This window comes from Salmo salar, chromosome ssa19, assembly GCF_905237065.1.
Source record: "Salmo salar chromosome ssa19, Ssal_v3.1, whole genome shotgun sequence".
Taxonomy (NCBI): domain Eukaryota; kingdom Metazoa; phylum Chordata; class Actinopteri; order Salmoniformes; family Salmonidae; genus Salmo; species Salmo salar.
The window spans coordinates 30904241-30923570 of record NC_059460.1 but is presented as its reverse complement, the minus strand read 5'-3'; the positions used below and the strand labels follow the sequence as shown (position 1 = coordinate 30923570).

At 43.8% G+C, this 19330-nt stretch overlaps 1 protein-coding gene across 3 annotated transcripts in view; it reads left to right on the top strand.

The window, feature by feature from the left end:
• Positions 1 to 19330, top strand: part of LOC106578662 (transmembrane protein 108) — a 91474-nt gene that overhangs the window by 25481 nt on the left and 46663 nt on the right. For all 3 annotated transcript variants that reach the window (XM_014157713.2, XM_014157711.2, XM_014157712.2), the window contains exon 2: positions 14613 to 14696. In XM_014157713.2, the coding sequence (XP_014013188.1) occupies positions 14657 to 14696 (40 nt within the window). In that variant the 5' untranslated portion in view covers positions 14613 to 14656. The remainder of the gene's footprint in view (positions 1 to 14612; positions 14697 to 19330) is intronic.

The following is a 19330-nucleotide window of genomic DNA, read 5'->3' as shown; positions in this document are numbered from 1 at the left end:
CTGTAGTGAGGCCTCCAGCACTGCGATGCAGTGCCTTAGACCGCTGTGCCACTCAGATAAGGTGGATATAGAGAGTGGGAGAGAGAGAGGAGAGATATACAGTGTTTACAACAGGGATGCTGCCAAAGAGAGACGAGCTGCATCCCAATATCTCTGTCTTCACTGCTCGTCCCAATAAATCTAAAGGGACATAAGGCATGTGTGACAGCTATGCAATGGCTAGATGTTAGGCATATCAGATTGATATAGGGCTAGCACTTTGAGTGTGCGTTTGCGTGTGTTTGTGTGATTTTTGTGCATGCGTGTGTGCACCCTTGAGCTATCCATCAGACAACCAGATCTGTCTTCAACCCACGTCAACTATATGTCCCATTATTGGTGTTGACAGTTTGCCTGCAGACAGTTAAAGGATTGTTTTCCATTCTGTGGCATGCAGTCAGTTAGTCTGTTATCTTTGTTGCTGACCATAATACTATTTGAAGTCTATGCGAGCTGTACCTTTTGTCAATAATGAATCAGACCCATGTGCGCGCTCACACACATACACAAACAAATGCACACACAGGACCTTGGTCACAGCTGCTCTGATGAATGGTCTTCGTCAGAGGGCAGGCTTGGATAGTGAGTAATGGGGACGATGGAGGTGTTGTTGGACTTCCCGTAACTCTCCTTTCTACTGCAGGCAGGTGCTGCTGTGGTTTTTACTGAGTGGAGGCACTCAAGTAAATGACTAAGATATTCATTCCGGTTGAGGTGTGTGTGTGTGTGTGTGTGGGGGGGGTTATGAGAGCTGAGCTGGCAGACTCAGCCTGTGGAGCCGACCACACACAGACTCTGTGACGCACACACACACACACACACAAGGTGCCCACTCACTACGCTGCTATGCTGCTGCGCTCCATGTCACTCCTACACAAACTGCTATTGGCAGGTGTACAGTTGAAGTCGGAAGTTTACATAAACCTTAGCATAATACATTTAAACTCAGTTTTTCACAATTCCTGACATTTAATCCTTGTAAAACGTACCTGTCTAAGGTCAGTTAGGATCACCACTTTATTTTAATAATGTGAAATGTCAGAATAATAATAGAGAGTGATTTATTTCAGCTTTTATTTCTTTCATCACATTCCCAGTGGGTCAGAAGTTTACATACACTCAATTAGTCATTTGTAGCATTGCCTTTAAATTGTTTAACTTGGGTCAAATGTTTCGGGTAGCCTTCCACAAGCTTCCCACAATAAGTGGGAAACATTCCTCCTGACAGAGCTGGTGTAACTGAGTCAGGATTGTAGGCCTCCTTGCTTGCGCACGCTTTTTCAGTTCTGCCCACAAATTCTCTATAGGATTGAGGTCAGGGCTTTGTGATGGCCACTCCAATACCTTGACTTTGTTGTCCTTAAGCCATTTTGCCACAACTTTGGAAGTATGCTTGGCCATTGTCCATTTGGAAGACCCATTTGTGACCAAGTTTTAACTTCCTGACTGATGTGTTGAGATGTTTCTTCAATATATCCGCATCATTTTCCTCCATTATCATGACGTCTATTTTGTGAAGTGCACCAGTCCCTCCTGCAGCGAAGCACCCCCACAGCATGATGCTGCCACCCCAGTGCTTCACGGTTGGGATGGTGTTCTTCGGCTTGCAATCCTCCCCCTTTTTCTTCCAAACACAACGATGGCCATTATGGCGAAGCGGTTCTATTTTTGTTCCATCAGACCAGAGGCCATTTCTCCAAAAAGTACGATCTTTGTCCCCATGTGCAGTTGCAAAGCGTAGTCTGGCTTTTTTATGACGGTTTTGGAGCAGTGGCTTCTTCCTTGCTGAGCGGCCTTTCAGGTTATGTCGATTATAGGACTCGTTTTACTGTGGATATAGATACTTTTGTACCTGTTTCCTCCAGCATCTTCACAAGGTCCTTTGCTGTTGTTCTGGGATAGATTTGCACTTTTCGCACCAAAGTACGTTTATCTCTAGGAGACAGAATGCGTCTCTTTCCTGAGCAGTATGACAGCTGCGTGGTCCCATGGTGTTTATACTTGCGTAATATTGTTTGTACAGATGAACGTGGTACCTTCAGGCGTTTGGAAATTGCTCCCAAGAATGAACCAGACTTGTGGAGTTTTGTAATTTTTTTTCTGAGGTCTTTTTTTTCTGAGGGCTGATTTCTTTTGATTTTCTCATAATGTCAAGCAAAGAGGCACTGAGTTTGAAGGTAGGCCTTGAAATACAGCCACAGGTACACCTCCAATTGACTCAAATGATGTCAATTATCCTATCAGAAACGGTTGTATTTTATGCCAGTGGTGGGTCTCTTTTTGGTGATTAATGTTCTTGCAGAGGCATTTTGTGTACTGTGTCCGTTACGATACTCTTCTTTTACAAATAGAACAGAATTGCTACTTACGAGCCACTTACGAGGAGACTATAGCAACGTTATAAATCAGCTGTTGCTACTCCTTTCTATCCATTTACTCTAAAGGGTTTAGACTGGTTGTTGAGATGTACAGACAGACAGGGAGTCAGGCAGGCAGTACAGTATGTGAGAATCCTCCATGATTATGTAAGTGGCAAGAGACTCAGGTAGCCAGACCAGTTAGTCAGTGAGGGTTGATAGGAAGTGATGATATGTCCCCACCTCCCGCCGCATCGGGGCGAATGGCATGCTGGGAGTCTAATGTCCTTTTAATGGCCTGGCATTTACTAGCTGGTTGGCGGGGGGAGTGGCGGAGAAGTGGGGGCAGGCTGCGCTGATTGATGACCCGTGCAGCCAGCACCAACCGCCTCAAGCCTGCATGACATAGCAACCGCAACTCATCCTGCCATCGGGGCCATGGCCAATGACGTTGACAGCGTTCAATCACAGCACAGCGCTGCCAGTGACTCAGCACCATAGCATCCTGCAGACACACATTTGGCGTGGTGGAGAGGAGGAATGGGATGCTGAAGAACTAAGCATTCCTTTCTATAGAGCTTGTGGTAAATACCTGGTGCTATTTCATCAGGGACCGTTATTGGAGCAAATCGATACTGTAGTAAACATTCAATTTGTTTTCGCTGGCTGGCTGGCCAATTAAGTGATCACAGCAGCACTCCAGTGGCACCATCAACCAATTGGCTACTCTGTGGTTGAGTCACTGCTTACTGGCTCTTAGCTATTGCTGTGGCACATGCTTGAAGAAGAAGTGTTATTTGTTTCATAATGGAATTGTTCATTGTAATCAGGCCCGTCATCTATTGCCGGGGGGGGGGAGGATCAGCCTCAGCAGGGTCTTACGTGAATTCCTGTTATGAAAGCCCAACTACCCTTGGTCTGCTCAGGGCCGAATAACCAAACTACTCAGTGATTTTTCTCTCAGCTCCATGGCAAAATGGGCCCCAAATGCAGTGGTCCAGCCCTGGGTCTACTGTGAGGTCACTAAGAGCACAAGGGGAGGGGGGGGGGGGGGCCTGAGACATCAGCACTTCTGAGTCATGGCCCTCTGAGACTCATCCTCCCCACAAACAGCAGCACAGGAAACGCATGGAGAGAATGAGGCCCTTTGCGTCAGGAGGGAGGCCATGTTATCAGGAACTGTTTACTGATTCCCATCGAAGGGGGGAAGAAACATCACTTTTCGCTGGTCCTCTGGGAGAATGGGGTGGAGATAGGCATTCGAGTCTTGTCGCAATCACATGAAACCCCTTGAGATCACGTCAATGAGGTCCACTGGAAATCCACTTTTCTAATCTAATGTAACCGGTCTGTTTCCAAAATGGCACCTATTTTCTTTTATTTTCCAAAATGGCACCTATTTTCTTTTCTACCCTATGGGTAGTGCACTATATAGAGAGCACACTTTATAGTGAATAGGATGCCTTTTGGTACTTACTGTAAATTGACCTATTTCTACATTTAGAATTAGAATATTAAAATGGATTAAAATGATGGAGAAATGTGGTTTATGCAAAAGTTGTTAAATCTATCCTAGCAAACATGACACCCATTGGCCCCATGTGGGTATTCGGTGGCCAAGGTGGGCATGGGATAGCCCACAGAATGTTCACACCAAGCCCACACCAGCCCAAAAGGTGCTATCCAAGCACAGGTTTGCCCAGCAATCCCACATCAGACCATCACGGGCTAGCCCACACCAAGCCAACACCAGCCCGAAACGGGCTAGCCCACACCAAGCCAACACCAGCCCGACACGGCTAGCCCACACCAAGCCAACACCAGCCCGAAACGGGCTAGCCCACACCAAGCCAACACCAGCCCGACACGGCTAGCCCACACCAAGCCAACACCAGCCCGACACGGGCTAGCCCACACCAAGCCAACACCAGCCCGACACGGCTAGCCCACACCAAGCCAACACCAGCCCGACGCGGCTAGCCCACACCAAGCCAACACCAGCCCGACACGGCTAGCCCACACCAAGCCAACACCAGCCCGACGCGGCTAGCTTACACCAAGCCAACACCAGCCCGAAACGGGCTAGCCCACACCAAGCCCACACCAGCCCGACACGGGCTAGCCCACACCAAGCCAACACCAGCCCGACACGGGCTAGCCCACACCAAGCCAACACCAGCCCGACACGGCTAGCCCACACCAAGCCAACACCAGCCCGACACGGCTAGCCAACACCAGCCCGACACGGGCTAGCCCACACCAAGCCAACACCAGCTCGACACGGGCGAGCTCACAACAAGCCCAACACAGGCTAGTCCCCACCAATCCTACTCCAGCCCAACACAAGCTAGCCCGCCACAGCCCAACACGGGCCAGCCCACACCGAGCCCAACAGGGGCTAGCCAACAACAAGCCCAGCACAGGCTAGGCCATACCAAGCACAGCTAGTGGCGGGGCTCATTAGAATATTTGGAGGTGTGGTTTGCACCCAGTTCTTTTGATGCAACAGTTATTGAGAGTGTAACTGTTCAGTGTTACTGTTCTGTTGTGTGATGCCCAATATGTGTATTTTTTTTGTTTTTTTCTGATACAGTGTTACATGTTTAGAAAATTATGCAATTAATGCATTACATTTAAATGTCATAAATTATAAATAAATAAATTCCTATGAAATAACAAATGTGCATCTGCCAATGTGGGCAGCCTACATGGGGCAACCTACATCGTGACAATGTGCGCATGTTTGCTTTTCAGCTATCTGATAGAAAGTTAAGGAAACAAAAGTGATAAGTCCATGTAACACCTCCGGCGGCCATATTTTCTCTGATTTGTTTCTGTAATACTTTTTGACTGAGGTTTGACTTCATAAATCTGTGTAATGAATTCAGAAGCACGTCTCTCCTAATTTCTCTGTCTCTATTTACCGACCGCCCTCAGATAGACACAGCGACTGAATCCCAAATGGCAGCCTATTCCCTACATAGTGCACTACTTTTGACCGAACCCAATGGTCAAAAGTAGTGGACTACAGTATATAGGGAACAGAATAGGTTGCTATTTGAGACACACACACAGTGTGTTAATTCAATGCACCTGTAACAAGCCGATAAACCTAGTCTTGAGATCCATGTATTGGAGTGAGGAAAATATCAGCTCAACAGCTTCCATAAAAGCGTGTGATTAGGGCTTTGGGTCATCTGTGGGTTGTTGTCAGAGCACAACCCTGTCCACTCGTTCAGTGACTCCCTCACTCCCTCCCACCTCGCTCTCTTTACTCTCTTGTTATGGAAAGTGCAGCTTCATGCAAGCATATAGCCAGACCCTTAGACGCTAGACCCCTAAAGTAAAATAGAGAGAAGTCCAAAATGAAAAGGCATTGTTATCCTTGCGGGCTTGTACCCCGGGGGAGACGGATTGACAGTGTTATATTTCACTACCCAATCTCGAGCGACCTTGGCTGGGGCGTAAACTCTGTGCCCCCCTCCAGACTCACTATTCAGTGCTGCATTCTCCAAGTAGCAGCAGCAAAGGTATTTTGGGGACCCAAAGGGCTGTCAACATGAGCCCAAACACAAAGGCTGAGCTGCTAGGAGGAAGGGGATGGTTTCTGAAAGTCTTATTCTCTCAGTCCCAATGGGGAGTGCTTTATTTTGTCTTTCTCTTTTAGAAATTTGGGGGTTGTGTTTTTTTTTTCTCTAATGGAGACCCGAGTTTGTCCTCACCAAGGAGATTTGAATATATAATGTAGGCCTACTATTAGAGTTGCCATGGCAATGGCCACTGTGTGTGTGTGTGTGTGTGTGTGTGTGTGTGTGTGTGTGTGTGTGTGTGTGTGTGTGTGTGTGTGTGTGTGTGTGTGTGTGTCAGTTGCCATGTAGCTGTTGATTTGTTTTTCTCCTGTAAAAGGCTGGAATGTCATGGAGCTGCTAGCTGTCTCTGACACAGAAAATACACAGATGGAGGGTATTCCAATACCATTTCATATCCAATTGATTTATAGGATCTTTGTGGATCTACCTCTGTGTGGATTTGTGAATTATTCCCCATGTTTGCATCTTTGGATGGATGTATATTCTGTCTTATTATATCCTATAGAAGTGGGTATTTTGATTCTTCTTCTAAGCAACATATTTCAAACACATACCCTGACATAATGCTCTGTTTTAGGAGTATTGTTCCTTCCAGCTCCTGGACTTTAAGGACCATGACACGGCCTGCCATAACACATTATCTCTCTCTGACTCTGTGTCCAGCTGTAATTTGTGCAGTGGTCTGAGGGGCTTTACCCATGCTAGTAATTCTATTTCTATTACAGCTCCCAATGTGTGAACAGCCTGATGCTTTCCTCTGTCTCAGCTAGTTAAATCCACAGCCTCTCCACTCTCTCTTTCTCTCTCTATGGACTAGAGTCATGATACACACCTGTGTTTTTCTCTAATGAAAGGAATGCCACAATTGTACGTCTCAAAAACACAGCCACTCAGCTAGCTGATCTTTTCAGGTGGTTGGAAAATACATCCAAATGCAAATATGACTGGTAGTAGGTTGGTTGAGTTGCAGCCTGCAGTAGAGGTCTTCAATAAAAGGCCACTCTAATAAAATGTGCAGTTTTGTCACACAACACAATGCCACAATGTGTCAAGTTTTGAGGGAGTGCAATTGGCAGGCTGACTGCAGGAATGTCCACCAGAGCTGTTGTCAGATAATTTAATGTTCCTTTCAGAGAATTGAAAGTTCATTTCTTTACCATAAGCCACCTCCAATGTCGTTTTAGAGAATTTGGCAGTACGTCCAACCGACCACGTGTATGGCGTCGTGTGGGCAAGCGGTTTGCTGATTTCAACGTTGTGAACAGAGTGCCCCATGGTGGTGGTGGGGATATGGTATGGGGCAGGCATAAGCTATGGACAACATACACAATTGCATTTTATCGATGGCAATTTGAATGCACAGAAATACCGTGACGAGATCCTGAGGCCCATTGTGAGGTCCATTTTTTATAAGGTATCTTTGACCAACAGATGCGTATCTGTATTCCCAGTCAGGTGAAATCCATAGATTAGGACCTAATGAATTTATTTCAATTCACTGATTTCCTCATATGAACTGTAACAAAATAAAATCTTTAAAATTGTTGCATGTTGCGTTTATATTTTTGTTCAGTATTGTTGTAACTGTAGGATTAGAAAGTGCATGCACTGCATCCTCAGTTAGCCTAGCTAGCAAACGTTAGCTAACTTTTCTAGCCTCTCCCGGTTTGATGCAGTCAAGACAGGTACTACGTAATCATATTTGATGATAGATAACCTAGCTATAACAGCTATTAGTCTACTATAGTGCAAGTCAACTTGTCTGGTTGCTGTCTCTCGCTCCGGTCTCCCTGTGTCAGTCGCACAGCTACAGCGAGACCTCTCTCCCTCCTCTCAAGCTTTACCAGCTCAAGTTAGTACAGCTGCTTCCGTTACTCGGATTAGACCTGGTCTGGATCTGCATATTGGGTCCGGGTAGGAAAACCCCTGGTCCCTTTCGAAACAGGTCCAACTTTTTGGACCCTTGAAGACCTCTAGCCTGCAGCGTGCATATCTCCATCCAGTCTATTATAAACGTGATTATATTTACAAGGAACAATAAATTATTAAATGATCAATGCCACTGTGCTGTTGTGCTTGTGTTGCTTATCCCTCTCCCTCTCATTGCATGATCACAAAGAAACACTGTTTGCGTCCCAAGTGGCACCCAATTCCCTTTATAGTGCACTGCTTTTGACCAGGACCCATAGGGTTCTAGCTCAGTACACTACAGACCTACTCTTCAATGTTTAGAGACCCATCATTGTTTTTACTGACCAGCCCAGGTAGTGAGTGCAGTGGACTAAATTTCATACCAACCTACCAGGAATTGAAGATAACAACTCAGAATCCTCACCAAAAGAACTGAAATAGCTAATGAATTTGTCAAATTCTAACTCTATACTACAGCGGCACAATCATCTAACATAGAGAAAATACAAACATACTTAGAAAAAATACATCTCTCTGAAGTGATGAACAAAATGCTAAGTTAATCAAACCAATAACTGAAGAACTGACAGCTACTTAAAAAAGAGAGAAATGCCCAGGAAGTGACGGATACACAAATTAATTCTGTAAGGAATTCAAACAAGAAGTAGTACCTTTCTTATGTAAAGCTGGAAGCCCTCAACTGGGCCCTCGACAATAGAGAGTACGCACCAACCTGGAACTCGTCTATTATTACTGTTATCCATAAAGAAGGTAAAGATCCAGCAGAATGTGCATCGTATTGACCAATATCGTTACTGAACGACGACCAAAACATGCTTACATCAATTATTGCAAATATATTAAGTAATATAATGTCCAGCAGATTGCTGACAAAATATACTGCTCAAAAAAATAAAGGGAACACTTTAACAACACATCCTAGATCTGAATGAAAGAAATTATCTTATTAAATACTTTTTTCTTTACATAGTTGAATGTGCTGACAACAAAATCACACAAAAATAACCAATGGAAATCCAATTTATCAACCCATGGACGTCTGGATTTGGAGTCACTCTCAAAATTAAAGTGGAAAACCACACTACAGGCTGATCCAACTTTGATGTAATGTCCTTAAAACAAGTCAAAATGAGGCTCAGTAGTGTGTGTGGCCTCCACGTGCCTGTATGACTTCCCTACAACACCTGGGCATGCTCCTGATGAGGTGGCGGATGGTCTCCTGAGGGATCTCCTCCCAGACCTGGACTAAAGCATCCGCCAACTCCTGGACAGTCTGTGGTGCAACGTGGCGTTGGTGGATGGAGCGAGACATGATGTCCCAGATGTGCTCAATTGGATTCAGGTCTGGGGAACGGGCGGGCCAGTCCATAGCATCAATGCCTTCCTCTTGCAGGAACTGCTGACACACTCCAGCCACATGAGGTCTAGCATTTTCTTGCATTAGGAGGAACCCAGGGCCAACCGCACCAGCATACGGTCTCACAAGGGGTCTGAGGATCTCATCTCGGTACCTAATGGCAGTCAGGCTACCTCTGGCGAGCACATGGAGGGCTGTGCGGCCCCCCAAAGAAATGCCACCCCACACCATGACTAACCCACCGCCAAACCGGTCATGCTGGAGGATGTTCCAGGCAGCAGAACGTTCTCCACGGCATCTCCAGACTCTGTCACGTCTGTCACGTGCTCAGTGTGAACCTGCTTTCATCTGTGAAGAGCACAGGGCGCCAGTGGCGAATTTGCCAATCTTGGTGTTCTCTGGCAAATGCCAAACGTCCTGCACGGTGTTGGGCTGTAAGCACAACCCCCACCTGTGGACGTCGAGCCCTCATACCACCCTCATGGAGTCTGTTTCTGACCGTTTGAGCAGACCCATGCACATTTGTGGCCTGCTGGAGGTCATTTTGCAGGGCTCTGGCAGTGCTTCTCCTGCTCCTATTTGCACAAAGGCGGAGGTAGCGGTCCTGCTGCTGGGTTGTTGCCCTCCTACGGCCTCCTCCACGTCTCCTGATGTACTGGCCTGTCTCCTGGTAGCGCCTCCATGCTCTGGACACTACGCTGACAGACACAGCAAACCTTCTTGCCACAGCTCGCATTGATGTGCCATCCTGGATGAGCTGCACTACCTGAGCCACTTGTGTGGGTTGTAGACTCCATCTCATGCTACCACTAGAGTGAAAGCACCGCCAGCATTCAAAAGTGACCAAAACATCAGCCAGGAAGCATAGGAACTGAGAAGTGGTCTGTGGTCCCCACCTGCAGAACCACTCCTTTATTGGGGGTGTCTTGCTAATTGCCTATAATTTCCACCTGTTGTCTATTCCATTTGCACAACGGCATGTGAAATGTATTGTCAATCAGTGTTGCTTCCTAAGTGGACAGTTTGATTTCACAGAAGTGTGATTGACTTGGAGTTACATTGTGTTGTTAAAGTGTTCCCTTTATTTTTTTGAGCAGTGTATAAACTGCTTATGCTAGCTCTAGATGCAGAGAAAACCTTTGAAAGGGTGTCATGGCCTTTTTTTTTTTACTTTTGTGAAACTTTCTTGAACAGGTTGCAAATGATGTACGTAACACCAAATGCCAGAATAATAGTAAATGGTACGTTATTGCGCTCTTTTGACCTTCTAAAGGGGACACGACAGAGAGATCCTCTAAGAAACAATCTGAAAATTCAAGGTCTACAGATCGGATAGGAAGAACCCAAATTAGCAAACAACGTGATTCTCTATCTAACAACATACCTCAGTCAGTTCCCGCCACGATGGATGAAATAAAACAATACAATGCTGTATCTGGGTACAGACTAAATACTGGGAAATCAGAAGCAGATAGAACATACCTGTAGAAATAACACCATAAAGGTCACCAAAACTTATCCAAACAGACATTATCCACCTGCGAAAAATTGTAATGGACGCCGACTTTAAACCAAGTACAGTATAATTGATAATACATTTACAAATGGGCTGATAAAGGACTGACCAGGTACCACCAGATGTTCACCGACAAGGTGATAGATGCATCTGAGAATCTATAGAAGATATAACCTCCAGAACTTTCAGTTTTACAATTACTTATTATAATAATAAATTACATTTGTAAAGCACTTTTCATTATACAAGAATAATCTCAAAGTGCATAAAATAAAAACATATACTTTATAATAATTAAACAAAACAAATATATGTATATTGTTGTGAACCATGGGATGGATGTAACACTCACCCCTGCTGAGCTACAACTGATTCTGGGACAGAGAGAGCAGAAAGCCAGAAAAGCTGAGTCTTGACTTGAGGGGAAGAAGAACAGAAGGGGAGATCTGAATGACTCCACAGCCAGCAGACGATCATAAAGCCAGCCCCACGCACTACCAACATCAGCACCTTCACCGCCGAACAGCATCAGCAGAGGATCATAAAGCCAGCCCCACGCCCTACCAACGTCAGCACCTTCACCGCCGAACAGCATCAGCAGAGGATCATAAAGCCAGCCCCACGCACTACCAACGTCAGCACCTTCACCGCCGAACAGCATCAGCAGAGGATCCCCCCCCCCCCCACAGCGTCAGCGCGAAAGCCAGCCCCACGCACTACCAACGTCAGCACCTTCACCGCCGAACAGCATCAGCAGAGGATCATAAAGCCAGCCCCACGCCCTACCAACGTCAGCACCTTCACCGCCGAACAGCATCAGCAGAGGATCATAAAGCCAGCCCCACGCACTACCAACATCAGCACCTTCACCGCCGAACAGCATCAGCAGAGCCAGAGACGGGGCACCGGGAAGTAGCAGAGATTGAAGGACGAGCCATCCAACATGAACTTCCATCAATCCTCTCATTTTACGTACTGCTGGAGGTCGATGGGGGTGGGGAGCTTGTTTTTGCGGAGAGATTGTTTTTTGGACCTCTCTCTTTTTGGGGCATTTTGCTATTTTTTTACTTTTTGGAACATTGTTGTTGGGGTTGGAGTCTGTTACTTTTCAGAATTCTTCTAGACATCAGTTAGAGGCAAGCCTCCGTTCTTTACCCACAGGGGCAAGATCATATTATTGGAATTTCCTTGGGAGGAACAGGATTGGGATTGCTCAAGGTTGGGAGCTAGGGTATTCATAGGATAGTAGACTCATTGTAAAGGGTTTTTTGCTTGAATAAAAACAGGCAGTGGATTTCCTCTTGAGGGCCCCTGACCGAAATAGAACAGAGAACTTCCTCTCTTTGCTTGGGCTGTCTATAGAATGTCTTAGGATGTTAGGTGAAGGCTTACACGGTGACTATACCTCTCGTCTCATGGGTCACTAGGTCCCATTACGTTGAGTAACTCCAGGTCCACAGGTGGGTGAAGGGTTTGTGGCTGGCACTCGTGGGTGTTAAACAAATATTTATTTAATAATAACAAATTGCCAAGCAGAGAAAGTGTATTCACCACTCAAGTTCCCCTGGTATTCTAGCACTATGAGAGCCTGATGAACTACGGGTCGCCCTACCCCTGAGCTGGATGTCCCGATGGGTGGTTTTTGTAAAGGTTTCTCTCACCCCAGCTGTCGACCGCCAACTGCTAAGCCAGTACCGCGGTTGGTATCAGTGGGTCGCTGGGATCGGGACTGGGCTGGAAGTGCAACACAGGTAGGTAATAGGCCAAAAGCGGGGGTAACCTAGGCTAGCTCATTAATCACAAGGGAGAGGCGTGAGTTGGGCAAGACAATATCTAACCATACCATGAAAGGAACAATCAAAGTCTAGGAGGGGGGACATAATTGTAGGTCAGCTGATAGAGATGAGTCTTCAAGCCTGCTTTAAAAGCCCCAACAGTCTGAACAGCCCTGAGATTATTAGGAAGGGAGTTCCATAGGTGTGGTGCGTGGGAGGAAAAGGCACGGTCCCCAATTGGGGGAGCCTTGTCCTAGGGGCATGTAGGAGTTTGGCGTGGCTTGAACATAGGGTACATGGAAGTTCATAGGGGGAGTGTAGGTGGGTCCGATGCCATATAGGGCTTTGTAGACGAGGATGAGAATTGTATTGTAAATTCTTTGAGGAACAAGTAGCCAATGGAGATCAGCAAGGATGGGGGTGATGTGTGGCAGACTTTTTTGTTTGTGTCAGTATTGTTTTGGATGAGCTGTAGTTTATTAATTGAACTTGGAGGCTGACCCCAAAGTACTGCATTCCCAAGTAAGAAGCTATCTTACTGAATCAGTGGGACCGAATAAAACTCAACATACATTAGATATACAGTACAGCTTCAGAAATATAACAAACTATGCCAAGAATGTAATGGGGTACCTAAACAGAATTATCAAAGAATTCAAAGATGAGAATATTAAAGCGGTAACCAATTGGGAAGATGAGCTGCAAATAGTAATATCCCAAGTGGTGGGAGGATATATCTAGAAGTAGGTTCAAGAGGATCAACTCTCTACTCTGAAGGGAATACTCTTAGAAAATCATAACTCTTATAATGCAATCAAAGTACAACCATGACATCACACCAAGCTCAAATCAAATTGTCATGGTCACATACACATATTTAGCAGATGTTATTGTGGGTGTAGCATAGTGCTTGTGTTCCTAGCTCCAACAGTGTAGTAGTATCTAACAGTGCAGTAGTGTCTAAAAATGATTCACAACAATACACACACATCTAAAAGTAAAAGAAGGGAATTAATAAATATTAGATTGAGCAATGTCGTAGTGGCATTGACAAAAATACAGTAGAATAGAATACAGTATATACATATGAGATTAGTAAAGCAGTATGTAAACATTATTTAAACATGATTAAATTGACCAGTGATTCCAAGTCTATGTACAGTACCAGTCAAAAGTTTGGACACACTTACTCATTCAAGGGTTTTTCTCCTGACCTCAACCCAATTGAGATGGTTTGGGATGAGTTGGATTGCAGAGTGAAGGAAAAGAGCCAACAAGTGCTCAGGATATGTGGGAACTCCTTCAAGACTGTTGGAAAAGCATTCCAGGTCAAGCTGGTTGAGATAATGCCAAGAGTGTGCAAAGCTGTCATCAAGGCAAAGGATGGCTACTTTGAAGAATCTCGAAATATAAAATAGATTTTGATTTGTTTAACACTTTTTTGGTTACTACATGTTTCCATATGTGTTATTTCATAGTTTTGATGTCTTCACTATTATTCTACAATGTAGAAAATAGTCAAAATACAGAAAAACCTTTGAGTATGTGTGTTCAAACTTCTGACTGGTACTGTATATAAAATAATGCCTAGGCAGTGTTAAGGAGCCAACTCCACACATTTAAGGTCTAACCCAACCCTGATTTATGTTGCTTTTCCATGGCTAAGTATTAATGCCTGTCGCTGTGAATATTTCTTTATTATTGTTGTCAGAGGGAGGCTTTTTTTTCAATACATATTGAGTTCTTTCTGTTTTTGGCTGAACTGATTAGCAATTGTAAACACAGACTAGTCTGCCCTGGTCTCTCTCTGACTGTATTTTATCTCTATTCCTATCTGTCTGTTGGTCTGTCTCTTTCTGTCTGTCTCTCTGTCCATCTTCTCTATCTTCACTCTCTCACCCCCCTCTCAATCTCTCGCTCTCTCACTCTTTTTCCTCTATGTCCTCACTTCATCACATCAGTATCTGACTGAGTTACCTGAGCTAACCGTGCTACCTGACATTGCAGTATCTTAATCTCTCTCTCTGGTGTGGTTGTGTTCCACAGAGAACCATGAGCACTGTGGAGGAGGACTCGGACCACATGATACCATGAAGAGAAGCCTGCAGGTCCTGCGCCGCCAGCTGCTGAGTGAGTAGACAAGACTTGGTCCTCATACTAACTGAGATAGAATACAGTCAAAAAATTGACTGTACATTAGTGAGACTCATAGCACAGTGAGATAAATACAGATCAATACGAGTGTCTCAATCCACCGCATCCGCCTATGTAACACTTCTGCATCTGCGGTGAAAGGTAACAGAACTATAGCGGTGTTTGTCAGACCATGAGACTTCCCCAAAATCAGTCTTCTCACAAAATCATCTGTAGTGTCCGAACGGTTTAGCCTACAAACTATTATGACCCCTCTGTGGGAAGATGAGACTCTCACGAACATGTACATATCAGTTTTGCTCTAGGACGCCCACAGGCCTCACAAGACTCGCCTGAATGTCCCCCGGTACCGGTCAATTTTCTTTTATGGAAGTACATATGGAGTCTGTTTAGTTAAATACATGTAAAAAAATATGTAATAATGTTTCCTGACTTTCTATGATTGTCCCAAAAACGAAATCTAAAATAGTGTCTATGTGTTGTTCCATGTAGTGAATCTGTTATTCAATGGGTTTGTATGAGCTAATAGCAGTAAGGCCCAATTTTTTTAAATCAAATAATGTTTTAATATATATATATATATATTTTATTCTTCAAGGGTTCTTAAAATTAAAATCTAATAGCAAAATGATCCTTGGTATGACCTTCTTAAAACAATTCTATATAGCTTAGTAGTACCCCCCTCCCCCGGCTTTGACTGGGTTAATACTCATAGTACTGTACATTAGCCAAACTCGTAGTACCGTACATTAATCACACTCGGAGAACTGTACATTAGCTACATTAGTTTGTTCCTTAAAATCCTTAAGAATCTATTGACACACCCGTGCGTTAAACTAAGTAACATAATTTAAAAAATCCCCATCAAAATCCGTCAGTTAACCTCTCTAGGGTAGGTGGCAGTATTTGCACGGCCGGATAAAAAACGTACCCGATTTAATCTGGTTATTACTACTGCCCAGAAACTAGAATATGCATATAATTGTTTGATTTGGATAGAAAACACCCTAAAGTTTCTAAAACTGTTTGAATGGTGTCTGTGAGTATAACAGAACTCATATGGCAGGCAAAAACCTGAGAAGATTCCTTACAGGAAGTGCCCTCTCTGACCATTTCTTGGCCTTCTAAACTCTCTTTATTGAAAACTGAGGATCTCTGCTGTAACGTGACACTTCCTACGGCTCCCATAGGCTCTCAGAAGGCGGCAGAACGTTGAATGATGACTTTGCAGCCCATTGCTGAAAAACAGTAGCGCATTTGGATAGTGGTCGATCAGAGAATGAGACTGTGGCGCGCGTGCACGAGAAGAGTCCATTTTAGATTTTTTGTCTTTGAACGAAAACAGGGTTTCCCGGTCGGAATATTATCGCTTTTTTTATGAGAAAAATCGCATAAAAATTGATTTTAAACAGCGGTTGACATGCTTCGAAGTACAGTAATGGAATATTTAGAATTTTTTTGTCACGAAACGCGTCGGGCGCGTCACCCTTCGGATAGTGTCTTGAACGCACGAACAAAACAGAGGATATTTGAACAGAACTATGGATTATTTTGAACCAAACCAACATTTGTTATTGAAGTAGAAGTCCTGGGAGTGCATTCTGACGAAGAACAGCAAAGGTAATCCAATTTTTCTTATAGTAAATCTGAGTTTGGTGAGTGCCAAACTTGGTGGGTGTCAAAATAGCTAGCCCGTGATGGCGAGCTATCTACTCAGAATATTGCAAAATGTGCTTTCACCGAAAAGCTATTTTAAAATCGGACATAGCGATTGCATAAAGGAGTTCTGTATCTATAATTCTTTAAATAATTGTTATGTTTTTTGTGAACGTTTATCGTGAGTAATTTAGTAAATTCACCGGAAGTTTGCGGTGGGTATGCTAGTTCTGAACATCACATGCTAATGTAAAAAGCAGTTTTTTGATATAAATATAAACTTCATTGAACAAAACATGCATGTATTGTATAACATAATGTCCTAGGAGTGTCATCTGATGAAGATCATCAAAGGTTAGTGCTGCATTTAGCTGTGGTTTGGGTTTATGTGACATTATATGCTAGCTTGAAAAATGGGTGTCTGATTATTTCCGTCTGCGTACTCTGCTGACATAATCTAATGTTTTGCTTTCGTTGTAAAGCCTTTTTGAAATCAGACAGTGTGGTTAGATTAACGAGAGTCTTGTCTTTAAAATGGTGTAAAATAGTCATATGTTTGAGAAATTGAAGTAATAGCATTTCTAAGGTATTTGAATAGCCACGGGATTCCACTGGCTGTTGAGTAGGTGGGACGATTTCGTCCCACATACCCTAGAGAGGCTAAAGCATAGGCATCCACCTATGGCAGCTTTCCGCCTCTGCAGTGAAAGGTGGCAGAGCTACAGTGGTGTTGGTCAGACCATGAGACATCCCAAAAATCAACATGATGGTGTTCTCCGTTTTGCTCTACGACCCCCACAAGTGTCACAGGACTCGTCTGAAGTTGGTAACGCTGATGTGCCAGATTCTGTCTATAGTGTCCGAACCGTTTGAGCTACAAACTAATATGTCCCCGCTATGGAAAGGGGAGACTGCGTTTTTGCTCTACGACCCTTACAAGTGTCAAAGGACTCGTCTGAAGGTAACCCATACAAACAAATGGAAGTATGGAGGTAGTTTTGTGCCAACAAAAATAATGGGTCCCCTGTTGGGGATCTTATCCCGATATCGGGATTCATTGTCAAGAGACCACGGCGGGAAATTCAAAAACTGCAAGAATCTAATAATTTCAATTTCTCAAACAATCAACTATTTCTCACAATTTGAAAGATAAACATCTCCTAAATCCAACCACATTGTCCGATTTCAAAGAGGCTTTATGGCGAAAGCATAAAGTTAGGTTATGTTAGGAGAGTACATTGAAAATAGCTGTGTGTAATGTTTTGTCCATTCAAACACAGGCGTCACCATAAGCGGATAACCAGCTAGAATTATACACCAACCTTTGACAATCTTCCTCAGATGACACTCCTAAGACATTATGTTACACAATACATGCATTTTTTGTTCCATCAAGTTGATATTTATATCCAAAAACAGCATTTTACCGAAGCGGTGAAAATCAGATTTTTTTTTCTCTCAAATGCTTCCGGTGAACAACGTTACAAATCACAAAATTACTATTCGATAACATTGGTAAATTATATTATTGTCATTCAAATATTCATAGTTTAACATTTCGTAAATGCTACTGCAATGCCAGATTTCAAAATAACTTTACTGGGAAATCACAATTTGCAATAAACCGGGTGCTGTGCTAAGAACAATAGGCTAGGCTATACAGGTTAGCACCATATGTAACCATGTAATATCAAAATTACTATTGTCAATATTCCCTTACCTTTGATTATCTTCATCCATTGGCACTTCTAGAAATCCCAGGTCCACTACAAATGTGGTTTCTTTTGACAAAGTTCATAATTGATGTCCAAATAACTCCAAGTTGTTCCATGTTGTTAGCGCTTCGGTAGGCTACTAAAAAGTAGCGCGGGGGGAAGTCACGGCGAAAAGTAAAAAAAGAATCTATTTACATTGTTCAAACATGTCAAACGTTGTTTAGCATCAATCTTTAGAGCCATTTTTAACGTGAAACATCAGTAATGTTTCAACCCGACCTCTCCTGTGTCTTGAAAAACGTCTTTGAAAAATGTATCGCATCACATGATTGCGCAGGTGCAGCCAATAATGAAGTGACGACATCCCAGGGAGGTCAACTTCTCTTCATTGCCATCCGGTCTCTGTTCATCATAGACGCTTCAAACAACTTTATAAAGATCGTTGACATCTAGTGGAAGCCGTAGGAGTTGCGAAATGAATCCTTTCTCACTATGGTATCTATAAAACAATGACACTAAATAGTACAGCCACAAAATTCAATTTTTTTTAAATCTATTTTTCACAGGTTTTTGCCTGCAATATGAGTTTTGTTATACTTACAGACACCATTCAAACTGTTTTAGAAAATTCAGAGTGTTTTCTATCCGAATGTGTTAATAATATGCATATCCTAGCTTCTGAGTTGGTGTAGGAGGCAGTTAAAAATGGGCACATATTTTTTTCAAAATTTCTCAATACTGCCCCCGAGCCTCAACAGGTCTCTTGACGGTCACCTAGGATAGGGGGCGCCACAGCGCATTTTGAAAGAAATTCGTGCCCATTTTAAAGGGCCTACTAGTCAAACTCAGAAGCTAGGATATGCATATAATTAATACTTGTGGATAGAAAACACCCTAAAGTTTCTAAAACTGTTTGAATGGTGTCTGTGAGTATAACAGAACTCATATGGCAGTCAAAACCCCGAGACAGATGGAAACAGGAAGTGGAATTCTGAATTGCGAACTCAACTTCATCACGTTGCCTATTAATCACACCGTGAGCTATGGTTCATTGAGCACTTCCTATTGCTTCCACTAGATGTCCCCAGTCTTTACAAAGTGGTTTGAGTCTCCTACTGTTAAAACTGAATGAATGAGACGCTGTGGAACGTGGTCACACGGAGAGGGCCATCACCATTTTGACGCCGGCGCCCCTGGTTACCCTCCCCTTTCGAAACGTTTTGAAACACAATGCAATCG